At 40.5% G+C, this 22,718-nt stretch overlaps 1 protein-coding gene across 1 annotated transcript in view; it reads right to left on the reverse strand.

Annotated features, from left to right (window-relative positions):
• The window catches only part of FBXW8 (F-box and WD repeat domain containing 8), a 72,892-nt gene that overhangs the window by 15,015 nt on the left and 35,159 nt on the right, over positions 1 to 22,718 (reverse strand). The window contains exons 5-7 of the mRNA XM_044990275.1: positions 21,131 to 21,288; positions 12,180 to 12,376; positions 9,117 to 9,326 (exon numbers count right to left, since the gene is read on the reverse strand). Coding sequence (XP_044846210.1) covers positions 9,117 to 9,326; positions 12,180 to 12,376; positions 21,131 to 21,288 — 565 coding nt within the window. The remainder of the gene's footprint in view (positions 1 to 9,116; positions 9,327 to 12,179; positions 12,377 to 21,130; positions 21,289 to 22,718) is intronic.

Consider the following 22,718-nt stretch of genomic DNA (forward strand, 5'->3'; position numbering starts at 1 on the left):
GAAACGTCTGCGTCTCTTGCCACTCTCTATCTCCTCTCTTTTGTTTAGGGATTTGTTTAGGTTACGTATATATGTTTTTCTGCCCTAGTGGCTCTTCGTCGGCAAAAAGATACTCTTCAGAGTTATTAGCAGATATTTTCACCTTTTCTTTGCTCGGCGTAAGATTTTTTTTTTAAACCCATCCCTTTTGCTTTTACTACTTCTCTGTCTACCAAGCTTCAAACCAGAATACAATTTTATAACTGAATTAAAAATCCTTAAAAATAGGGAGGTTATCAATGAAATGACAACACAATTTTGAAGTTGCTGTAACACTTCTGGGGAGCTCTGCTGTAATACCCTAAAGTAACTAGGATTTTCTTTATAAAGGCCAAAGATAAAGCATGAAAATATCTGGTCACTTGGGAGTTAAAATAAGGGTCTCCATGTTAAAGGGCAAACAAAGCATAAGGTCTCTAGGAGGTTTATAATCTTATAATGCACACTGCAAAGGATTATCCTTTTAAAGACACTTATAATCCTATAATGGACACACAAGACTAGTGACCTAATGGGTACAAATCTGGCAAAGGTAAGTGAACCTAGAGCATCTGGGTGTGAAATAGGGTACCCTAAGGTAATACTCTACTGAGGTACCCCCTTCTTCCAACAGAACTTTTGGGGCAAGAGGGGTGAATGGCATTATATCTAAGCAGATTCTCTCTCTCTCTATTTATGTATAATGACCAAAAACCCCCACAAAAAATCAAAAATCTTTACCTACTAACAGTTTTCAAATGCAAAAGTCTAAGTTACTGGATGAGAGTCAAGTGATCTTCCAGAATGTTTAATAATTCAGCAAGGCAGAAATATCCAAAGAGTACCTTTACCATTACGTTTAGTTAAAGACCACAGAGATTAGAAAACACATTATCCATCTCAGAGGCGATTCTTTCCATGTTACAAGTCCCTTAACGACCTTTACCATCTCTCCCTCGCGCGCTCTCTCTCTTTTAATAAGGCTGAGCAAATGGGACTTCATTTTATCTGACTGCCACAGACTAGTGATATTAATTATTCATGCTCATACTCTCCCTTTTGTTAAGGTGGTGCATTAGACTAATTTCCCTCTTTGTTGCACGAGCTGGGCGAGTCTCAGCCTGTGGCCACTGTTCTCAGAGAGACATGCTGAGAAACAGGCTCACAGACTTATTAGAAGGAATGAAGGGGGGTGGGAGAAAGAGAGACTGGAAAACTTACTGTAGTTAGGAAACTTTAAATCAGCAGGTGTTGAAATTTTAACAAATGCAGTCCAAGAACCTAACAGAGAGAACCTAACAGACAACAAAATTACAGTTTCTGTAGCCAGACCAACTTCTGCTGTGAGCTTTGTTAGATCTTATAGCTTAGTAAGGTCCAGCATGGCATAAATACTTTGGATGAGACACTTCCAAAAAAAACCATAACCAAAAAAAAACAACAACGCAGGTGCTGAAGGAAATGGTGTTGATGGAACTCTTCCATGCACATCCAACATCCCAGCATGGGGCTAGAGATACTATGCTGGTGGAGATGCCATTTTTGGACAGAACATAAAACAGAGTCCCCAAGCACTTGTTATCAAAGAGCCTGCAGTACTTTTCACAAGAGCAGGGGTATTCACCCCAGTGTCCTGGCTAACGGCCAATTCAGGCAATTGCATTGTGAAATAACTCCCTACAGAGCAAATCCAGCTATGTTTTTTCTTCTTGCCCTAAGTTGTTGTGTTTTGTTGCCAGTAACACTCCAGGAAGTGGCTTCTTTTCAGCAGTGGTTACATATACGAGGTACTATGTAACCGTAAATAAATAATAATTATTATTAATAATAATAAGGAAAAGGTATAACAATGGACTGAAATCACTGGCCCCTTCACTACAGAATAACATACTGGGCACACATGTTCCTGGAATATCTTAACTTTCCATTCATTTGAATGGACATATCTAAGAATAATGATACTCAGCACTTACAGAGCTGGGCTAAGGTCTCAAAATGCTTTACACAAGGCACATGACATTACCCTATTTTACAGAGTGGGAAATTGAGGAACAGAGAAAAATTACACGACTTGCCCAAAGTCACAAAAGGACTCAGTGCCAGGGTTGGGAACAGAATGCACATCATTTTATTTTCAGTTCTGTGGCCTATCCACTAGATTATGCTGCACACATTGCCTGCATACACCAATATTCTCTCAGCAATAAGGAGGTTCATGGAATTGCTAGTCAGTCAGGGCGTCCTTTAAGAAAAGAACAGAACTTATGAGGATTTTTTTAAAAAATCCATGGGTCAAGAGGCATTCAACCTACATGCCATCTACAACAGTGGACAGAGCTATATCACATATGCTTGATTCAGATCTCATCATGAAATTAAGCTTAGCGCCTGGTGGTCACTACTGCAAGTTCTGAATTTTATTTCTAAGAAGCATGTGGGAAAAAATATAAAACGTTTACAAGTCTTAGGGGGACAGTTTGCTGGTGCAAATTGTACCAAACTGTTATAGTGGCTACTGTAAACACAACACACAGTATAGCAACATAGGAAATCTGACTATTAACAAATGCACGGTCAGCATATTGATACTCGTACACAGAGACAAGTGTACTGGCTCCATAAATTTAAAGATGAGCTAAGATTTAAGAAGAGCAGAGAGAGAAAGAGAGAGAAGAAAAAAATCAGAAAGAGACCCAGAGATAAAAAGAGTAAATCATACACAAAACAGCCAGTTAAAAAAAAAAAAGCGGTTAACATACATGAATAATGGATGTTTGATTTAAAAGCAGTTTACTCCAATATGATGTAATTTTTGACAATCAGCCAGAGAGACTATTTTGCAAGTCTTTGCCAGATATAAGTCATTGTGCAGAAGTGGTAACACAACCATGTCTGTGAGCATGTGGAAAATTGACTTTCCTGCCATCCCAAAGGTGACTATGCTGGCAAACAAAAACTTTTATCTCAGGTGCACTTAGCTGTGCTCCCCAGACCTAAGTAGTGCTCAAAGGGCCAGCTCAGAGAATCCATGAAAGCATTGTTATGATTCATCTAGAAAGTCTGCAGCATTCCCAGCAGTGCAAGAGTCAGGTCTCTTGCCCAATGCTCTTTACGGAATCCTCCAAATACTTACGGCCTGCCACATAAATTACCTATCAAGCTATAAACAATTAAATGTAGGTTTATTTTTCCTTCTAAGTTTTTATTTGAATAGAGTCAAAGCTGGTAGCACTAAGTAGAGCCAGACATCGTACAGGCAGGCAGTGTATGAGCTTCAGCAACACAACCCTGCCAATGCACCTGCAACCCCTGCTGTTCCAGTACTGGATCCTTCCTGAGCAGGGACTGCCAATCATCCAGCATTGTGCCAAATTTGATGGTTCTGCGATGTGGACAGATGTCTGCTAGGGACTGGAATGAGGTCAGCAAAACTCATTTAACTTGTGGCTGAAGACTGATGTACAAGTTCAGGGAGACAGAAGTGAAAGGATATTGTTTGCCCACTAAACCATCTACCCTATAGAAAAAAAAACACTATTTTATCCCCCTTCCTGCCCGATAAAATTAGGATGGGTAATATGAAGGCAAGTTGGTCCTCAAAATGGAATGAATTATTTGCCTGGTCTTGCAGATAATCTCCTTAAATATTCATGATGCATCCTAAGGGCAACATTTTCAAAACCTGAGATACTCGTCTAAGCGTTGTGCCACGTCTCAACGCAGGCATATAAAAAGCGGCTTGTCGTTTTCATTAGGAAACATAGGTAAATATATTTTTGCATAATTTTTATTAAAAGTTGCAAAAATGAATGGCTCTTTCAATTTAGTAAACAATTTACAAGTTTTCAATGGAAAATCATGGAGGCAGATTCAATTATTCTTGGGCAAGACACTGGTTAATTACTATATTGTGTGTGTGTGTACACTGAGGTTTTCCTGACTTAAGTCATTCATCTTAGCAGTACTAGGATGTTACTAAAGGTTTGAATTAGAAAGACAATTACAAGATTTAGAAGGCAGTACCTTGAAAAGGAAGGAAAGACAATTACACATAGGAATCAATACTAAATAACAAAAAAGAACAAGACTATTTTAATGGTGCTTTTCATCCCAAAAGTTACCCCGACACTTTACAATATAAGGCTCAGCTTCTGCAACTGGACCCACTTGGGCAGACACCTGTGCTCATGTGGATCCACTTGCAGGACCTTTCATCCATGACTGAAATGCAATCACTTCCAGTGTGAAACAGCAGCTGTTTAACAACATGTTAACATGGACCTTACACAAGTGAAACTGCATGCAGCACTTAGGTAGCCAACGGCAAAAGTAAATGTATAGTAAAAGCTAAAACAGTAGCTTTATAAAGCTGGTCAGCAGGCCTCTGGATGCCAGCTCCAATGCCATCACTGAAAAGGAGCAGAAACAGGGGATTAAAAACAGGCCAGTTTATTAGTACGCTGATTTTAAAGCTGATATGTAAAGAAAAAACAATGGGTTTGTGTTTCTTTGCTTTCTAATGATGGATAAAGAAGATCTGAGAGATTTTAGGCAAAGTGTTCTACCTTAAAAAAAAAAAATTAGAACTTCAGGACTTGTTCACCCTAGAAGACCTGGTAACCAAAGGCCTAGTAAAACTGACACCAGAAGAGACCCTGAAAGCTAATCAAATAAGAAAGGAAGTGAATGTTGGTCGAACATCTTGTTAAAGATTGCCCCTCCCGCTCACATGCACAGAACCAAAGCCAACCCTGGTTTAAGTGTACTGACATTAATGGAGTTACAGCAGGGATGATTTTGACCCATTATGCTTAAAACCATTACTCACACCTCTGAATTCCATGGACTGTGGAGCACTCTGGCCGTGTCTACATATTTTAAGGATACAGTATTTCTGGAAAGCAGTACCTTCTGCATTGGCCTGTTAGTGCCAAAAGGTTCAATATTAAAAAAAAAATTAACATTGAGCAACTAGTGGCCAAAAATACTCCCACAAAAATTGCCACCAGCTAATAATTTATAGTATACTGCACATGAAACAAAATGGGATGCAGCTTTTATATTGGAATGATGTAGCCGTTAGACAACAGCACTGGAATTCACTATCAATATGTTTCTGAGATCTAAAGCTCTTCTAAAGGCAGACCATCAACTTGTGACTCAAGTAATCAACCGATACAAAGTCCCTTCACGTCTGTGTGTGGGGAATAATTATCATAATAGACATTAGTAATTAATTTCCGGCGTGATGTCAGCTGGTGTAGCAATGCCAAGCAAGCGTCCTTGTCAAACATACCCCAGCCGTCTGGACTACTTCAGTCACATTGCCCTGATTAGGATGCGCACTGATGCACTGCTTAATACAATCTGCCATCAAATGCCAAATACTTCAGAACTAAATTAGGAAATATGTCCGACTCCACAGAATGATGCTAAGGACTCTAAGTGGATTTCTCTACTCCTTTATGAGGCACAAAGGCGATAGAATTGCCTCATTCAAGACCATTACATTGGCTATCTTCTAACCTCCCACCTCTGCGGGGAAAAATATTGGATTAGGATGGCAAAGGATTTAATAAAGACAGTACGTACGGCCTCATAGCATCTCTCACCCCTAGAGGTATTTATGGCTCTTTCAGTGTTTTGTGTGTAAAAAGGGAACTTTAAGGGGAGTTTAGATGCAGATTTACATCAACAGTAGAACTAGACCGAAAGAAAACTACCCCATTCTATCTGGTTGTCAAATGGGGAAAAGTGATAGAACTGCACTTGTGCACCACTTACCAGAGTTCCCACCCCAGCAACAACCCCTTTGCTCCATGCCCCACCTTCCCTTCCCCCAGGAGTTGCTGTTCCCCTTTTCCCCTTTCCTACTAGCTCACTACAAACCTGAGTAGGAGTGATGGGATGAAATTAATCCGTGGAAAATTTAGACAGGAAAAAGAACCAGGAAAGATTTCTTAACAATGAGATCTATTAACTGAGGAACAACATCCCAGGGGAAGTGACAGAAACCCCATTGCCTGAGTCATTTAAAATGGTACTGGGAAAAGCCCTAGACACTAGGCTATATAAGGAATAATCTGTACACTACCTGTGAGATGGAATAAATACCTAATAGGTCTTTTCAATCTAACTTCTGTGATATTCAACCACAATGAACATACACAGTAGCTGGATGTTTCCAATAAAGACATCAGCAGTAAAATAATTTAAAACATTTAATTGGTCTTTGTGCAGTTTCAGGATTAACACTCCATTGAGATGAATGAGGCAATTCACACTATTCAGAGCTACTGTTTCAGTCTGTCTGCAGACTCTGGAAGACAGCTGTTCTGATTCACATTTAGGAAAAAAATACCATCAGAAGAACTAGAAGCTTTTTTCCCAGTGAAAGTTTAAATTCTACAGTAAAATATTTGACATATTATGCCCACACTGCAACACAAAGTTTCTGTGGGGCGTATGACCAGTGGACTAATCTAGACACTAGGTCAAGAAAAAAAACATTTTATGATGTAGCAAATGACATATGTCAATCTCACTGAAAAATTAAAAGCTTGCCCTGTTAAATCTCAATAGTTTTAAAGCTGTAGAGCTTGCCTGATCCATCAGCTTTTTAAGCATAGATTCGGTACAATTGCAAAAACGGAATCTGCAGCTTATCAACTGTGCCACTGTCAAAAGACGCTTATGAAGGCAGCAAAATGCAGAAGGCTTCAGACACATGAAGATTATTTATCCATCCCCTAAAGCAACATCTCACCATTCTTATAGCCTTGGAAGTAACTTAGCTCAAATACTGAAGTGAAAAATAATAGCATTCTCCAAGGATTGCACAAACAGGGTTTGACTCATTACTTAGGATGCCTCAGGTAGATTTATTTTTTAAAAGAAAACAATTCCACCTAGAGGACTGAAGCAGTAGAAGATACGGCTCTCTCTCTTGCAACTGGGGAGTAGCAAATATAATACTTACAGAAGCTAGCATGAGCCTTTTGACTAAGGGCATGTCTACATATACAGCGCTGCAGCTGCACCAGTGCTCTATGCCGATGGGAGAGAGCTCTCCCATTGGCATAATAAAACCACCTCCGCGAGCAGCGGTAGCTATGTTGGCAGGAGAAGCTCTCCCGCCGACACAGCGCTGTCCAAACCAGTGCTTATGTCGGTGTAACTCACATCGCTCAGGAGGATGGTTTTTCACACCCCGAGCAACAAAAATTATGCCAACATAAGCTGTAGTGTAGACATTGCTTAAATTACCAAAGTGCTGGCATTTCCACATTTTATGCTCACTGAAACAAATACTGAAAGTTCACGTAAGCCTCAGAGCAGTGTGTAAAGAAACTGACCTCCCAGTCCATTCACACAAAGGAAAAAAAAAAATAAAGAATTCCTTTGGCCTTTGTTAATTGTACAAAGGGACCTGGGTTTTCCCATTTGAAGTTCTGACCCTAAGAAGCACTCAATGCCAACTGGCAAAGGATTCAATGTTCTGTAGCAGCAACAGCTCCTACTAAGCCTGATAAACTCACTACATCTAACACACTGCTGTCATAGTATGTATCTATAAAGACAGTCATGTGAGATCTTAAATGAAAGCCAGGATCATGCTGGTCATTAATATAATTGTGAAATGTATGTATTGATTATATTTAAAAGTTATATCTATATACTGAAAATGTGTCCTTATAGTTTCTATCAAGATATGATTTCCCACCAGAGGTGAAGAACTGATTTTGCCAGACAAAGGAATGTATGTTTATGTCTGCCAAGGTTCATATGTAGATAAAGCACTGCAAGCCAAACACAATGGGACCTATATTTGCATTTCAGGTCAATACAAGGATATGACGACAACTTGGAGCCAGCATACTGGCGACCAAACAACAGGGGGCCATCCTGACTCTGGGGTCAAAACTATCAGTTTGGGGAAATATAAGGAGAAGCAAAAGCCATTTTGATATCCATTTACTGAGGAAACCCTCTGTAGGGCGTGGGGATATTCCTGAAAACTTGGATTCTGGTACTGACTGAAAACCAGTAGCTCTCAAAGATTGAATTCTTAGGAGATAATCTACTTTATAAAATAGGGAAGGTGTGGGGTTTTTAATGTGTATACCAGATGCAAAGCGGAGATCCCCAGAGAAAAAACTTTGGGGAAACTGGCAGTTTATTGCATCATTGCCACCATTTGGAATTACAAACTGTGACTCACCTGTGCATCAATAACTCTCATTTCCTGTTCTTAGCCAATAAACCTTTAGTTAGTTTACGACAGAACTGGCTACCAGTGTTGTCTTTGTGTAAGATCCAGCATGTAACTTGACCTGGTTGAGTGACTGGTCTCTTGGGACTGGGAGTTACCTGATATAGTGTGATTTTTGGTTTAAGTGACCTTCTATCACAAAGTCCAGTTTGTTTGGGTGGCAAGATAGAATAGTCTAAGGAGACTGTCTGTGACTCCATGGTAAAACTGGTATAGTGATCCAGGAGTTCACATTTGTCACTGGCTTGGTGAAATCTAATTATAGACACACCACCAGTTTGGGGTGTCTGCCCTGTTTTCTGACCGTCTGCCCTGAGGCAGGCACTCATAATCATGAGCCACTCCTCACAGCGTGACAATACCAGTTCTGCTTCCACTCATTATTCTTTCTCGGTATCTCTTAAATCTTAATCTTTGTTAATAAAAATGCATTTGTTTTCACTACAAGTAGCTTACAGTGCTATTATAAAGGACCTGATCCAAGTTGTGCCAGTGAAGCTGTGTGTACACTGTCTTGCTGGGGGCAGCTTACCTAGTAACTGCTCTGAGTGTCCAGTGATGGGCTGGAGACTGCAGGGAGCGCTCTGAGGACACGGGGGTTAGTGTGTACCTAGCAATAGCCTGTACCATGAGGGTGAGGTCTGCGGAAACCTGCAAGTCAGTGCTTGTGGGGCCAGAGACCACTGGTTTCAGCAAGCTGAACCACACCAGACTGTTACACGCTAAGGTGAAGTACTGACCAGGTGGCCTCACAACCTTGAGTACCCCAGGGAAGCGACAAAGAAATTTACTGTTATATGACTGAAAAGACCTGCTACTTAAATACCTTGTTGGTCTCATTCAACAGCCAGCCAAAGCCCTTTACTCCAAAGGCTGCCTCACTGGGAGATACATCTAGACATGTGACTGGCTGGCCATATACAGAATGGAGAACTTTGCCCGACTCTTCTGCTTTCAGGAGGTAGACCATATCTTCAGCAGCTGCTATAGTCACTGGACTCCCAACAACATCTGGAACCAGGTGGAGAAAGTTGACCTACAACAGCACAGACATTTCTTAGTTTTTTACACTTCAGTTGAAAATTCCTTTACACTGTAATCAGAAATACACAGCATGGCCATACGCTAAACAGGGCTCTTTAATAAATGAATTAACACACAACTCCATGTCTAAAACCACCTTCTTGGAACCAAGTTTATTTTGTTTTTTTTTAAATGGTGTTTGATTTTTGGTCTATCTGAATTTTGGAGGTTTGACTCCTACAACAGAATACTACTACACATAACATCTTTCATCTAAGACTCTCAGGATGTGCACATTTATTAAAGAAGAATTATTCATTAAGTCTCATAACAGGCCTAGAAAATAGGTACACATGTGACACAAAAGCCCACTGGTGCCAACAGGTTCACTGTTGTGTAACAGCAACTCCTACCGGGTCTGAAAAACTCACTACACCTAGCACACCACTTTAACAGTATTTATCCATAAATGATGTCCAGTGAGGTCTCTAATAAAAGCTTATGTCATACTGATCCTCATAATCATTGTGAGATGTATGGATGGATGACACTGAAAGGTTTTAAAGTCTGTCATCAACCAAAGAGAAAAACAGGTTTCTTCTAGACAGTAGGTAAAACATGTACACCTCTATCTCGATATAACGCTGTCCTCGGAAGCCAAAAAAATCTTACCGCGTTATAGGTGAAACCGCGTTATATCGAACTTGCTTTGATCCACCGGAGTGTGCAGCCCCCCCCCCCCCCCCGGAGCGCTGCTTTACCGCGTTATATCCGAATTCATGTTATATCGGGTCGCGTTATATCGAGGTAGAGGTGTATCTGTCAAAATGTAAATTAACCATTGTAAGCTACTACAATGGAAGCCCCATTTACATGTGAAGTCAACATGGGGATGGGAAATCAACTGGGAGACAAGACTGAAGACTGAACCACAGGGAGTTGCCTTGTCTCTGGGGTCAGACAAAGAACTTTAGGGAACATAAGAAGGAGGCAAAAATATTTTTTTCCTGCACCTGGGGAATTAAATGGACAGCACTTTTATATTCATGAAAACAGGCTCTTAACCAAGCTCAGCTGAAATGTTGCAAAAGACATTTAGGGTGAGAGAAGTTTCTTTAGACAGATGATTAGCCTGTTAAAGTTAAGTTTAGTCTCTAAGATCAGTGTTATGATTTTGTTTTATGTGTTACCTTTCTGCTTCCATTATCCTTACTCACTATCTCTTAAACCTTAACCTTGGATAATAAACTTATGATTGGTTTCACTATAAATCTATCTCAGTACTGTGATGTTGTACAGAAGCTGATCCTGAATTGAACCAAAAAGGCTGATAAGTACACAGTTCCTCTGGGGACAGCTGACATGGTATTTCTGTCAATGTTCAGTGGATAAGGGGCTGGATACTACAGGGGAAAGCTTCAAATGGCCTCGGGAACTGTGTCGCACCTACTATTACCCTGCAAGGCAAAGTCAGGGCTGGCAGAGCCCAGAGGAGATTGTTTGGGTGGCTAACAGACTGGAAATGTCAGGGAGTTACCCAGGCAAGCACAAGTGAGTCTCTTTCCTGCTGGAGGCAACTCTCAGTCCTGTGCACCTCAAGAACTATCACCACATATTAACAGAGTCATTTTACAGACAGGGAAACTGACGCAACACAAGGTTACATTAGGTGACCTGCACAAGGTGACAGTAAGACAATGGAAGAGCCAGGAATGGAGCCCAGGAGACCTGACTTTCAGTTCCCTGCTAGAACCACTAAGACCACAGAAACGTTGCTAGGTTAAAGTAATGTGCTGGTGAAACTGGTGAGGGGTTCTCAACCTAGGGGTCACACTCAGGTGTGGGGGATCATGGTCACTCTGCTTTTCCTATACTGCTAAATGGGAGAGAGGTTGTTGGAATTTCCAGTATGAAAGGGTTGAGAACCCCTGAAATAGATAATTGCATGCAGTGGTTTCTAATCCAACCTTTGAGACAACTGACAATGTCTTCAGTGTTTCTTTAAAATATTAGAAATTGGTATTACATACGGAGGAAGGGGAAAGAATACTGAAGGTGGATATCTTTCTGTATATCCACAGAAATAAACATGATCGAGAACATCACAATTACATGACAGGGTGACCCAGTTCCAACGGAGTTTTTTCTTTGTTGTTTTAATATTTTACTAGAAAACGTGTCAAAATAGTTGGCTTCTTTGTTCTGTTTTTAAGTATTCTACGGATGTTTCCATTTAGAAGATGGGGAAGTTGTATTAGGGTTTGTTTAATCAGAGCTCTACAGCCATTTGCTGTACAGCCAGTTTTCTTGTACTGATCAGAAATCAGAAGATTTATACTTTAATATGCTCATTTCCGCCCTCACACCATTTAACAGACTTGGGCCATAATAAACTTTGGATTTAAAAAAAAGAAAAAATAGCCTCAGAACTCCATAGACAGAAGGTGTAATCTAAAGAAGCTGTGCAACCAGTTACAGCTTCACAAGTGACAGCATTAGCTAGCTTGTGATATCCTGCCTCAGAACTAATCAGCTAGTGTTGATCTGAAATTCTATGTGAGAAAACCTTGATCTACAAATGAGCCAACTTAGTTTAATGTTGACAAAAAATAATTAAAAAACAACAAAACCTCCCACACCATATGGGCTCAGCTTCATTTTCACTTGTGGTTTAGGCCAGGATTTCATCCTAGCTCTTCAGGGATGAAAGGCATGCATTAACTCACTGCAATACCAGTTAGCTGCTAATGCTCTCACATAGTTCATGCAACATCGTTTTAAGGTCATTGTAAGCTCCCTCTTGGCCAGGAAGAATTCAGAGATCTGGAACACTTGGAACCAAACTGACCAGCCGGAAAATACTCACCAATTTCTGGATTTCAAACTGTGCAGTAGTTTGCCAGTATCCTCTGTCATCAGGGCTTTCCACCTTGACCTGGAAGCCAGATGCAGTTGCTATGGCTGCACCCTCCAAGCCAAGGGCCAAAGCCTGTATCCTTTGATTATGCTGGTAATGATGGATAGGTTCACGCCCTATCATGAGACTCCAAACATTAACAGTCCCTGCATATAAAAGGCAAAACAAAGGATTCTGTGTTACCCTATTCCATAAACAAAAGTAGCTTGAGGGTGGCAGCATCTGTGTATTAGTGAAATGGGTTGGTACACAGGAGGCAGGTCCTGGAGCACTTTCAGGACTCACTCCCTACAGCCACTAGGAGCTCCAGCACACTGCAAAGTAGTGCAGAGTGGGCTCTAGTGTGGGTAATAACTGTTCTTGCCCTGAGCAAGACTTACATTGAGACTTTCAGAGAATATTGGTCTGTGCCTTAACCCTGCTCCTCTCAATGCACCAGGGATGGAACGAACCATTCGCAAGAACACAAGGAGTTTCAAAAAAGAGCTGCTAATATAAGACTTATCTACTGTACACTTACCCTCACTTAATGGCAAGGAACTACAGTATCAAGGAGAAGCCAGGTTAAATGCTTCAAGTGACCTCCCCCTCACATTCTCTCACTCAAACTGTCTTTGCATAGTTTTCAATTGTGCACAAGGGGACAGGATGGGAGATTTCAGTGCCCTTCTAAAAGTGGAATCAAGGGTCTTATCCTAGCAGGGCAGTTACATATAGCTTGTAACCAATGCTTAAATTCCAAATCTTGATGTTTCAGAGACTGGGGGAAATGCAGAGAAGATTATCATTTTTTGAAAGCTAAAGAGCACAGTATCCCAGGCTAGGGAAAAGGAATGTTGCTCCTTCTAGTGGTACAGATCAGTGAGTAACAGGTTGGCAATTGCACTGGCTTGTAGCATAAATCAAAAGAATTCCACTTAAAAAGTAAAGTACATAAAGTCAAGTGCTTTAATTTCAATTTACAAGAGTAAACTGGAGTTCTCAGTGTACTACAGATCAGCAGGGCTGAACATTCAAAGTGAGTTAGAGCTCACTCCCAAGCTACTCCTGCACTGAAACGGAGCAGCAATTCTTCAGCCTGACAGACAGGATCAGAGCTGGAGAAGCCTTCCCTCTACTTGAGCATGGTCATTAATGATTAAATGATTAATGGTGGCCACTACTTCAAAAGGAGACATAAAAGCTCTGACAAGCAGCTGTGGACAGGCACCCATGCCAGTTTGCAAACGCCTCTCCTGTGTCCCAAAGGAGGCAAAGCGAGAGTGTGGTAATGAAACTGCTCATAGTGGAAATGGTATCTAAATGAGTTTAAATTGATTTATGTTCGCTTTTGTTAAGATTATTTGGTATCTTGAAAGTGCTACCACTATAAAATAATGCAGACAATCCTTAAGGCCTCTGTCTAATGGCACTCCCGGAGAATATTTATATTCCTCGTCATGGGAATGAGAACCATAATGGAGACCATTTTTGTTTTATTAGGGATGCATATTTAAATTAATCTGCTATTTGCCTAAATAGTTAGCCGCCTCTGTTTGTGTACCCAAAGCCAAAACTGCAATTAGGCTTCCATTAAAAAAATAAGTCCCAACTAAAACTGTCCCAGTGGAGTCGTAAGTGCTCAGAGCAGAACTTTCCAAAATTACTTCTTAGCCTAATGGTAATTATGTTAATTGCTTGAAAGGTAAATAACTGCTGAATTGGTTTTGAAAAATAGAACATTAGCACATGCCACATGCACACCCATGCTTAAAACAAGTTAACAGGTTTAAATGGATGGTGTAGACCAGTGTTTCCCAAACTTAGGACACCACTTGTGTAGGGAAAGCCCCTGGTGGGCCGGGCCGGTTTGTTTATCTGCCGTGTCCACAGGTCCAGCCGATCGTGGCTCCCACTGGCCGCAGTTTGCTGCTCCAGGCCAATGGGAGCTGCTGGAAGCCGCGGCCAGTACGTCCCTCGGCCTGGAGCAGCGAACCGCGGCCACTGGGAGCTGTGATCAGCTGGACCTGCGACGACCAGCCCGGCCTGCCAGGGGCTTTCCCTACAAAAGCGGCATCCCAAGTTTGGGAAACACTGGTGTAGATTGTTTGCTTTGTAGCTTGTGCATCATAAAGACTTAAGGCTTTTGTGATTTTTGGTTACCTCACTTTATAGTGGCCAGCAGGTCCACATCTCCAAACTGGCACAACAGGGCTGAAGTCTGATCTCAGGCACTTTAGATCAGCTACTGAGTACACCAATATTGTGCTTAGTTGGTTTTCAAGAAAGGAAGAGGTATTTCTGAGTATCCAAACTGGACCTTTAATTAGATCTAATCTGTTTCATTTGTAAACTTATCTGGGCAGGGCCCTGTGTTCATATTTTTCTGCTGAAAACCGATTCCACTTTTAGCACTCTACAAACAAGAGCACTGAAACACTGGCCGGAGAAGAGTATAAAACAGAAACAGAGAGTGAGCTGCTTCTCTCTTCATAAAAGAAATGTTTTGCTTTAAACTTGGGGGTTTCTGCAAGACAGCGTGAAGTAAGCCCACCACATAGAAGACTGTTCTACCCCATTAATAAAATGGAGAACTCTGGGATTCAGTGTTTTGGTCTCAGAGTTTGAGAAGTAAAAACCATTTCATTAAAATGTTTATGGCACATGGTATCCATTAAAACCAGAAAAGGACTAATCATCAATGTACATAGCATTTTACCAAATATTTAAAAGACAAAGTCCCTGCCCCAAGACGCTTACACTCCAAATCAGAAAAATAAAATGCACAGAAAACCCGTTCCAGCACAAGGGGATATGCAGACATCATTGGTAAGATCAGAGAATGACGGTTTTGTGAAAATACAGGATTCCAGGTTTGTTTTAAACTGTCTAGCCAAGAATAGAAGATGATTGAGGCAGCAGTTTGGAGGATGAACGCAAAATAATATAGGGAGCAAGAGCCGACTAGTATTTTCTTTCATTATGAGTGAATTGAATATCATGTGCACACATCTGTGTGTGTGATGTCTGAGAAACATGTATAGGGCTTGCTTGGTTCCAGGGAACAGTCAGAAAACGCTTCCCTCAGGGGCACCAACAGATATGGATTATATAAGCTCTAAAGCAGCAGTGCTATGAAGCAAAGAAACGGGAGCGCAGGTCCTTACACTCCAAAGCACCAGAAAATTTATTAATTAATGGGCAAGTCAGCCTTTGCTTTATTCACTCACATTGTATTTGATGGGACAAAATGGGGAAAAGCCATTTTTATAGTTGAAATTATCTCTGTTGAGATAACACACATTGTAAAGAAATATTTAAAAAAAAAAAATATTAAAGCAGAGGATTTGCCAGGTTGGATGAGATCATTGATCTACCCAGTCTGTCTTCCTGCCTCCAGCAGTGGCCAATATTTCATTCCCACACAAAAAGCTTTGCTAAAGTGAAGTTAAGGTTGCAAGCACACAGCAGTGTTTGAGCACATATTAACTTCCGAGAACATTACAGTTTAAAAAAATAAAAATCCATCAAATGTTAGAAACACACAAAATTGTGAGTAAGAATGGCACTTCCACAACAAGCCAGAGTCACATCACACCCTTAACTCTGCTCCAGTGGAGCTGTGACAGTGCAGTATTCTCAGACTGAGAAACTACTGCATACTTACTTTCCTTTTTGGCTTAAGGAGACAGATGTTCAGTTGGATTGTGTAAGTACGAGTAGTCAGTTAAGAGCAAGGTAGTGTAGCTGTTGATTTGTGATATTACAATCACTGCACTTGCACTTACTTCCTGATGATCATCTAGTATTAACATCCGCTTGCTGCATTATGCCTCAGAGTGTAAGCTATTTGGGCACAGACTGTCTTTTACTCTGTGTTTGTACAGGGCCTCACACGATGCAGACCAGATTCGGACTGAGGCCTCTACATGCTTATTTAGAACCAGACAACCACACAGGTTTTTCCCTGAGCAAGAAGTTGAGTGAGATGCTCCCCATTAGCAATGGAAGCTTCCCACGCAACTAATTTTATATTTAGTTTCACATATATTTGTCTCTGGTGCCAAGTACGATGCTTTACCACCATACTAACCTGAACTGTTTTCATATCTATGCTCTAATTTCATGACGTGGTAGGCCTGCATAAGCAGACATGCAAAATGCTTCTCTACATAATTTTTAAGTGTTACATTGCAACTATCTGCCAATGTGGGCTTGTCTATGCTGGCAGAGCCCCCTAGTGGAGATGAAGCATAAGCTGATAGAAGTTCTGCAGACATAGCTACACCACCTCCGCAAATGACATTAGCTAAGCTTACAAAAGCGCTCTGTTGTTGGCACAGTTTTATCTTCACAAGGGGCTTTGCTGGCATAGCTATGTTGGCTAGAGACTGTGATTTTCTTCACAATCGTAGCTGATATAGCTATGCCAGCAAAACTTTGTAGTGTAAACTAAGCCTATACCAGTGTGCGTCGCATCTCCTTGTTAGTAGCTAATCAAAATAGGGGATAACTGCCTACTACTGCTACCAGCTAATAGTTAACGCAATAGTTTAAGTGGAAATGGACTGTGATTAAATCTAATGATACCAGGTTGAAATATTGCTTGATGAACCATGCTGGGGGTTCACTTAATCAGCTCTTCCTCATTAAGACAATACTGTGCAGCTATTGGTTGCTGGTAACCTTGTAGATCGAGATGTAGGCCAGTCTAAATGTACATTATCTGCAAGGATCAAAGCAAGAAATCATCCATATGATTCCATTTTAGAACAGGGAACCTGGACATTGTGGTGGGGATGGTGGGGATCTTATTCTCTCACTTCAGCTTCAAAGCAACGCAGCCATATGGGACTGCCGGAGCCAATGTGATTTACAGGCTGGTTTTTTTGGGGAGGCTGGAGGGAGAGGTTTTAAATGCAATTGTTCCTGTTAATTCTCATCTATTCTATTTAGGAGCCCAACTCCCACCTTTCCTATCCTGATCCAAGTTAATTGAATGTAAAACTTCTCATTTTTAAATACTGTATTTTATTTTCAATAGGGGAAAACAAGAAAAAATTACAAACTGAAAACTCATGTTATTATCTGGAATACTAGCTATACTATCTACTATCTATGATATTGCCTGAAATTATAGGGAAACAAACCATTAATGAAACATGGGTTTTTTCAAAAAATAGAACTGGCCCGAAGTCTCAGACTTGTTATCTTGAATCCTAGACTTTTGCCAAAAAACACTAGTAGACTGAAATGATAAACAACAAGATCAGATATCATTCAGACTACTAGGGCTAGAAATTAACACTGAATACAATTGGAAAGTTGAGATTCTCATCATGGCTCAGTGAACAAGGCATAGAACTAGAAGTAAGAAAACTTGGATTCCGTTCCCAGCTCTGTGACTCGTTGGAGTTAATAAACTATTCCTTATCTCCTTTTTCCCATTTGTAAAATGGTTATAATTATATTTATCCCTTTACTTGGCAACCGCAAAATAGAAGTGACCTTGGGCAACTAGCTTCAGATGTTCAGCAGAGAAAACTTGAAATTTCAGTTAATTCCAAATCATCAAAATGTGAGTCTTATTTGTAAAGTGTAAAATCAAAGTTCAATTTACATACCTTTTACCAATGAAGAGATATAGTAAATTCACAGCAACATTTACCCAGGCACCCTTCTTCCTTAAAGCATCTGCAAGCTACACTATTTGGTGTTGTAACTATTTTGTGGCATGTTCTGGAACTTAGAAGTGTGCTACACATAGAAATGGAGTGTTTTGGTGAACAGGTCTGATATTATAAATACAGGGTGCTTGGTGGATGAGGGAATGGCTCTGAGAGCCTCTCACTCACCATCTTGACTACTGAGATATCAGGTTTTCAGTTCAAAAGCAGCGCTGCCTCAATTCCTAACAACAGAGCATGCGTATAAGCAAATGCATTCTGATCACTGCAGAAGTCACTTTCGTTTGTTCTATACCAATCTATGACAAGTACTATTAGCTACTGCTGATTAGGTTTCAAAATAGTAACATAAATGGGGGCAACATTATTTCCCTTCTATACCCACAGACAAACATGACAGCTTAAGTCTTAAAGGTGGTACAAAAAGGATGTTCTCATTTTACACCATAGAAAGTTTCCAAGTCAAACTACGAGAATCTGGGAGAGAGGGGGCAGTTTAAGTAGACTTCAGTTCCCCCAAAGCGGTGGCTTACGGCCAAAGTCAGGCAAGCATGGAGCAGATGGAGTCCTGGCAAGGCCGCTACTGTCCCTGCATTAGCAGCATCTGCTCATTACCCAGAACCCTCGCCTGCTTTATCTAATGCTCCAGGAAAAGCATTTTGATTTGATTCATTTCAGTCCGGTAACGTGCAACACAATTAGTGGTAAAATCAAACTGGAGGACTGCCAATGCTGACAATAGGAAACAAGGCAGAAGAAATACGAGGCCAGTGGGTTGGAATTCAAAAACCACAACTGTGGCTCAAGTTGCCAAATCTCATTGCCCCAGGTGTACATATAGTGTGCCTACTGGGCACAGAGAGTGGAGGATAGAACTTAAATGTTCTCCCAGTACAGTTTTTCCATCTACCTTTCCTTGCATCTGGTTCCCCTGTGGTTGACTCCCATTGAATACCCCAGGGGTGCAGTCACCAGGACTCTCAATTCAACTCTTCTTCAGTGCAGTCAGAGCCAGAATATACTATAGCATGCAGGCACAAATTACTGACAGCCTCCATACAAGATGAACCCTTTGCTTGCTATATTTCTTATGCCTTAGGAACTATTAACAACTGCTGAACTGTAATAATAATAATAATAAAAAAAAACATATGGAGATATGCCTATCTCATAGAGCTGGAAGGGACCTTGAAAGGTCATTGAGTCCAGTCCCCTGCCTTCATTAGCAGGACCAAGTACCATCCCTGACAGAGTCTCCCTCCCCTCCCATCCCCAAATGGCCCCCTGAAGGATTGAACTCACAACAGTGGGTTTAGCAGGCCAATGCTCAAACCACTGAGCTATTCTTCCTCCCAGGTCACTAATACATAGTGCTATCAGCAGATGTTGAATAAGCAGAATCTGCCTGTTAGTTCTCCCATGCAATCAGATGTCAGGGACATCACTGCTTGAGCTCTGTTGAACTGAGAGACAGTGATGTTATCTCAATGAGTCTGCTAGCCATGGATTATTTGCCTAACACCACCACCTCCAACCCTATGGTGTTTGTTTTCTCTATATTAGTCAAATGTACAAAATGAAAGGAAGAAAAAGCTGGAAAAATACAACAACAAAAAAAGGCAAACACTAATTCAGGAAGTTTTTGTCATTTAGATAAAAAATAATTCTCTCTACTAAACTGTAAATATATGCTTTGTCATTCATGTTAGTAAACAACTGCAAAACAATAAAACATGCTAGTGCATATGGAAACTAAGCTATTTTGACTCAGGCTCTCAAATCAGAATAATCACTGACCTGTCACAAAATCCATTCAGCAATATGCCCAGCAGAGTTAAGACATACAGGTTTACTCATGACAGTTACTTATTCTCACATTTTAACATACAGTTCAACACAACGACCATGAGACAAACAGATAATTAGACTTTTAGTCACTGGAAAGACTAAAACACAAACTAATATAAAACCAGAGAACTCTGCTCTCTTCACTGCTTGCACAAACTGGATAGAAATCTAGAGATCAAACCACCTCATGCTATAATATCCAGTGACTTAAATAACCAAGCTCAATTTATAGCTGTTAATCACAACAGAATGGCTGCTGTGAGGAAATATTCCATTAACAGTTTCTGGTGACAACAAACAATGACAGAGTTCACACTGCAACAAATACTATAATCAAAATACTTTGTTTCTATCAGAGGTTTTGCTTGTTTGTTCTTAAAAAAATTAAAAATAAATATATAGATTTGATTTGGCTGTCATACTTCAATTTTGTTCCCACCTGCCAGCTGGTGATATTACAGTGCATCAAAATCAGCACTAATACCACAGAGCTCTGTAACTTTATCAGGTTTTGGTTCTGACAAGATGAGAGGAATAGGTCTTTATGATGTCAAATCACGTCACAAGTTACATGGAGAATGGAGGATACAATGGTGGTTAGCTTTGCTTGGAATACTCCTACAGCAGAATCTCAATTACTTGAATCCACCTTATCCAAGCCTTCTTTTTTTCATGACCTGCCACCATGTGTCTTTGGTCTAGTCACTTTGCCTCAACTCCATATCACTCACACACATCTGATAAATCCTGAACAGGAAGAGATCGTTAGGATTATAATATATTCCCATTAAACACACTATTAGGCATTTTTATTTTTATTTTACAAGTAAGTGTACATGATAAAATAAGCAACTGGTATTGCTTACAAAAAATTTTTTTTCCTTCTTAGCCACATATTGTAACCCAACATCAGTGAAAATTAAGGTATCAGTAAAGGAAATGTTCTTTACATATACCCTATGTATATTCTATCCAGGGAATTAAGAGCAAAGATGCAGAATTCTGATTAACCAGGCACTGAAAGTTTAGCCATAGTCCCATAAACATGCCTCAGGGTGCTCTAAGATAAACAAGGCTGTAGGAAGAATATTTTACAGCAAACAATTTATTTGCTTAAGACGGCTTGGTTGGATCTCCACCTGGCACTCAAACCCTGTGCAGCAGTTCCAGTAGGAATTACACATCAGTTTTAATGGGTGCTATGTTCCAATGCCTCCTAATGCATTTATGGTTATTGGCCAACTTTTTCACATAAAAGCAAGCGTGTGTGCAAGCGTGTGTGTATACAGAGGATTATAGACACACAAAAAGCTGAGCACAGCTGCTTCATTTTTGTAAAGCTTTTGTTAAAAAAAAAAAATAGGGAGGAGAGTTGTGGTTACTTACCATCCTCATAAGCCGCTACAGCCAGAGAGCTGTTTATCCTCACAAAGGAGACATGTGGCTGGGGTCCAGGATCAGCAGAGCCATGCACTGGTTCCAGGATGGGGGCCGTGTAGTCCCAGGTGCGGGTGTCCCACAACCTCACATCTCCTGATGTATATCTGGAAGAGCAGGATGTTATTCATTCCAAAAATATTTGAAAAGATTTGGGAAAAAAGAGAGATGTGAGTAGGAAAGCGGAAAAAAAAGAGCCTTAAAACCAAACCCCACGGCAATGGGACTCATTCTGTTTAAGTCCACTGCATGGCAACGTCACTAAAACAACTTAGATACTGAGTCTGATTCTCCTCTCACTTACTCTGGTTTTATGATGGCATAATTCCACTGATTTCAACGGAGTTATTCCTAATTTACACCACTGTTCAATACAGAATCAGGTCCATTAAGACCTTCAAACAGTCTAAAAATAAATCTATTAAAGTGATCCCCATTGTAGTTATAGAAATATGGCAACAACATACATTAACTTTCTAGAAGAGACGTAAGGGGAGATGAGCACAGGGGGAAAAAACAAATGAATCAGTGCTCATTATATCACACTATAAATGGCAAAACATGTATTGTAGCTTATGAATCAACCCTCTTTTGTCCTTAAGTCCTGCCTTCACTGCAAAGGCCATGTACACAAATTTTTAATCAACAGCAGTATTTTTACACACACAAAGGACACACTGAAAACTAAAGCTTTTTGTAGGCACAAGCTTTCCAATGCCTCATCCATGCATCAAAGTTGCCCGAGTAAAGTCCCTGAAGGCTAATTGATTTGTTCATACAATTAAGTCCTGCCTTTAGAATCCAGGCAGTGCTCCCTTCTCACAGAAAGCTCTCTTGCTGAAACACGTGACACTCTCTAGTTTTACTCCACTTCAGAATACAAAAAAAACCCCAAACAAGCCTCTCAGATTACACCAGCCATACCTAATAGATGAATTAAGGCCACAAAACTGAGAGTGGCACAGAACCTGACTTTATAGGGCGTGTTCTAAGGCACTGACCATAAAACTGGGGGTGTGGAGGAAGAGAGTAATGGATGCTGTATGCAGAGTGGAACAGTCTGCAGAAAGGATGTAAGACGACTATCCCACACACCAGCTCCCTTACCACTGGTCAAAGAGCAGTATCAAACTGGAATGGAAAAAATAAAGGAATGGTGCACTTTAGTGTTTAATATGGAATCACAGTAGGACTGCAACAGTGAAAGCTCTAAAAACAGTTTCTTTACAGGCAGAGAGTGTTTTACAAATAAAAGACAATCCCCTTTCTCATCAATTTTGACATCCACCCTAATTTTTTGCAGAGGAGTTTATTTTAGAATTAAATTTTCATTAGACTGAAAGCTCTTCAGGGCAGAGGACTTGGCTTCTCCTTGTTTATAAAGTGCATAACACTTTTCCTGCTATATAAGTAAGAAAAATAAATACTACTACTACTACTGATAAATGAGAGGAAGGATGGTCTTGTGGTTAAGGCACTGGACATGCCTACACTAGCACTTATGTCAGCAAATATTTTTTTTCCACAACCCGGAAAT

Source organism: Mauremys mutica, chromosome 16, assembly GCF_020497125.1.
Source record: "Mauremys mutica isolate MM-2020 ecotype Southern chromosome 16, ASM2049712v1, whole genome shotgun sequence".
Taxonomy (NCBI): domain Eukaryota; kingdom Metazoa; phylum Chordata; order Testudines; family Geoemydidae; genus Mauremys; species Mauremys mutica.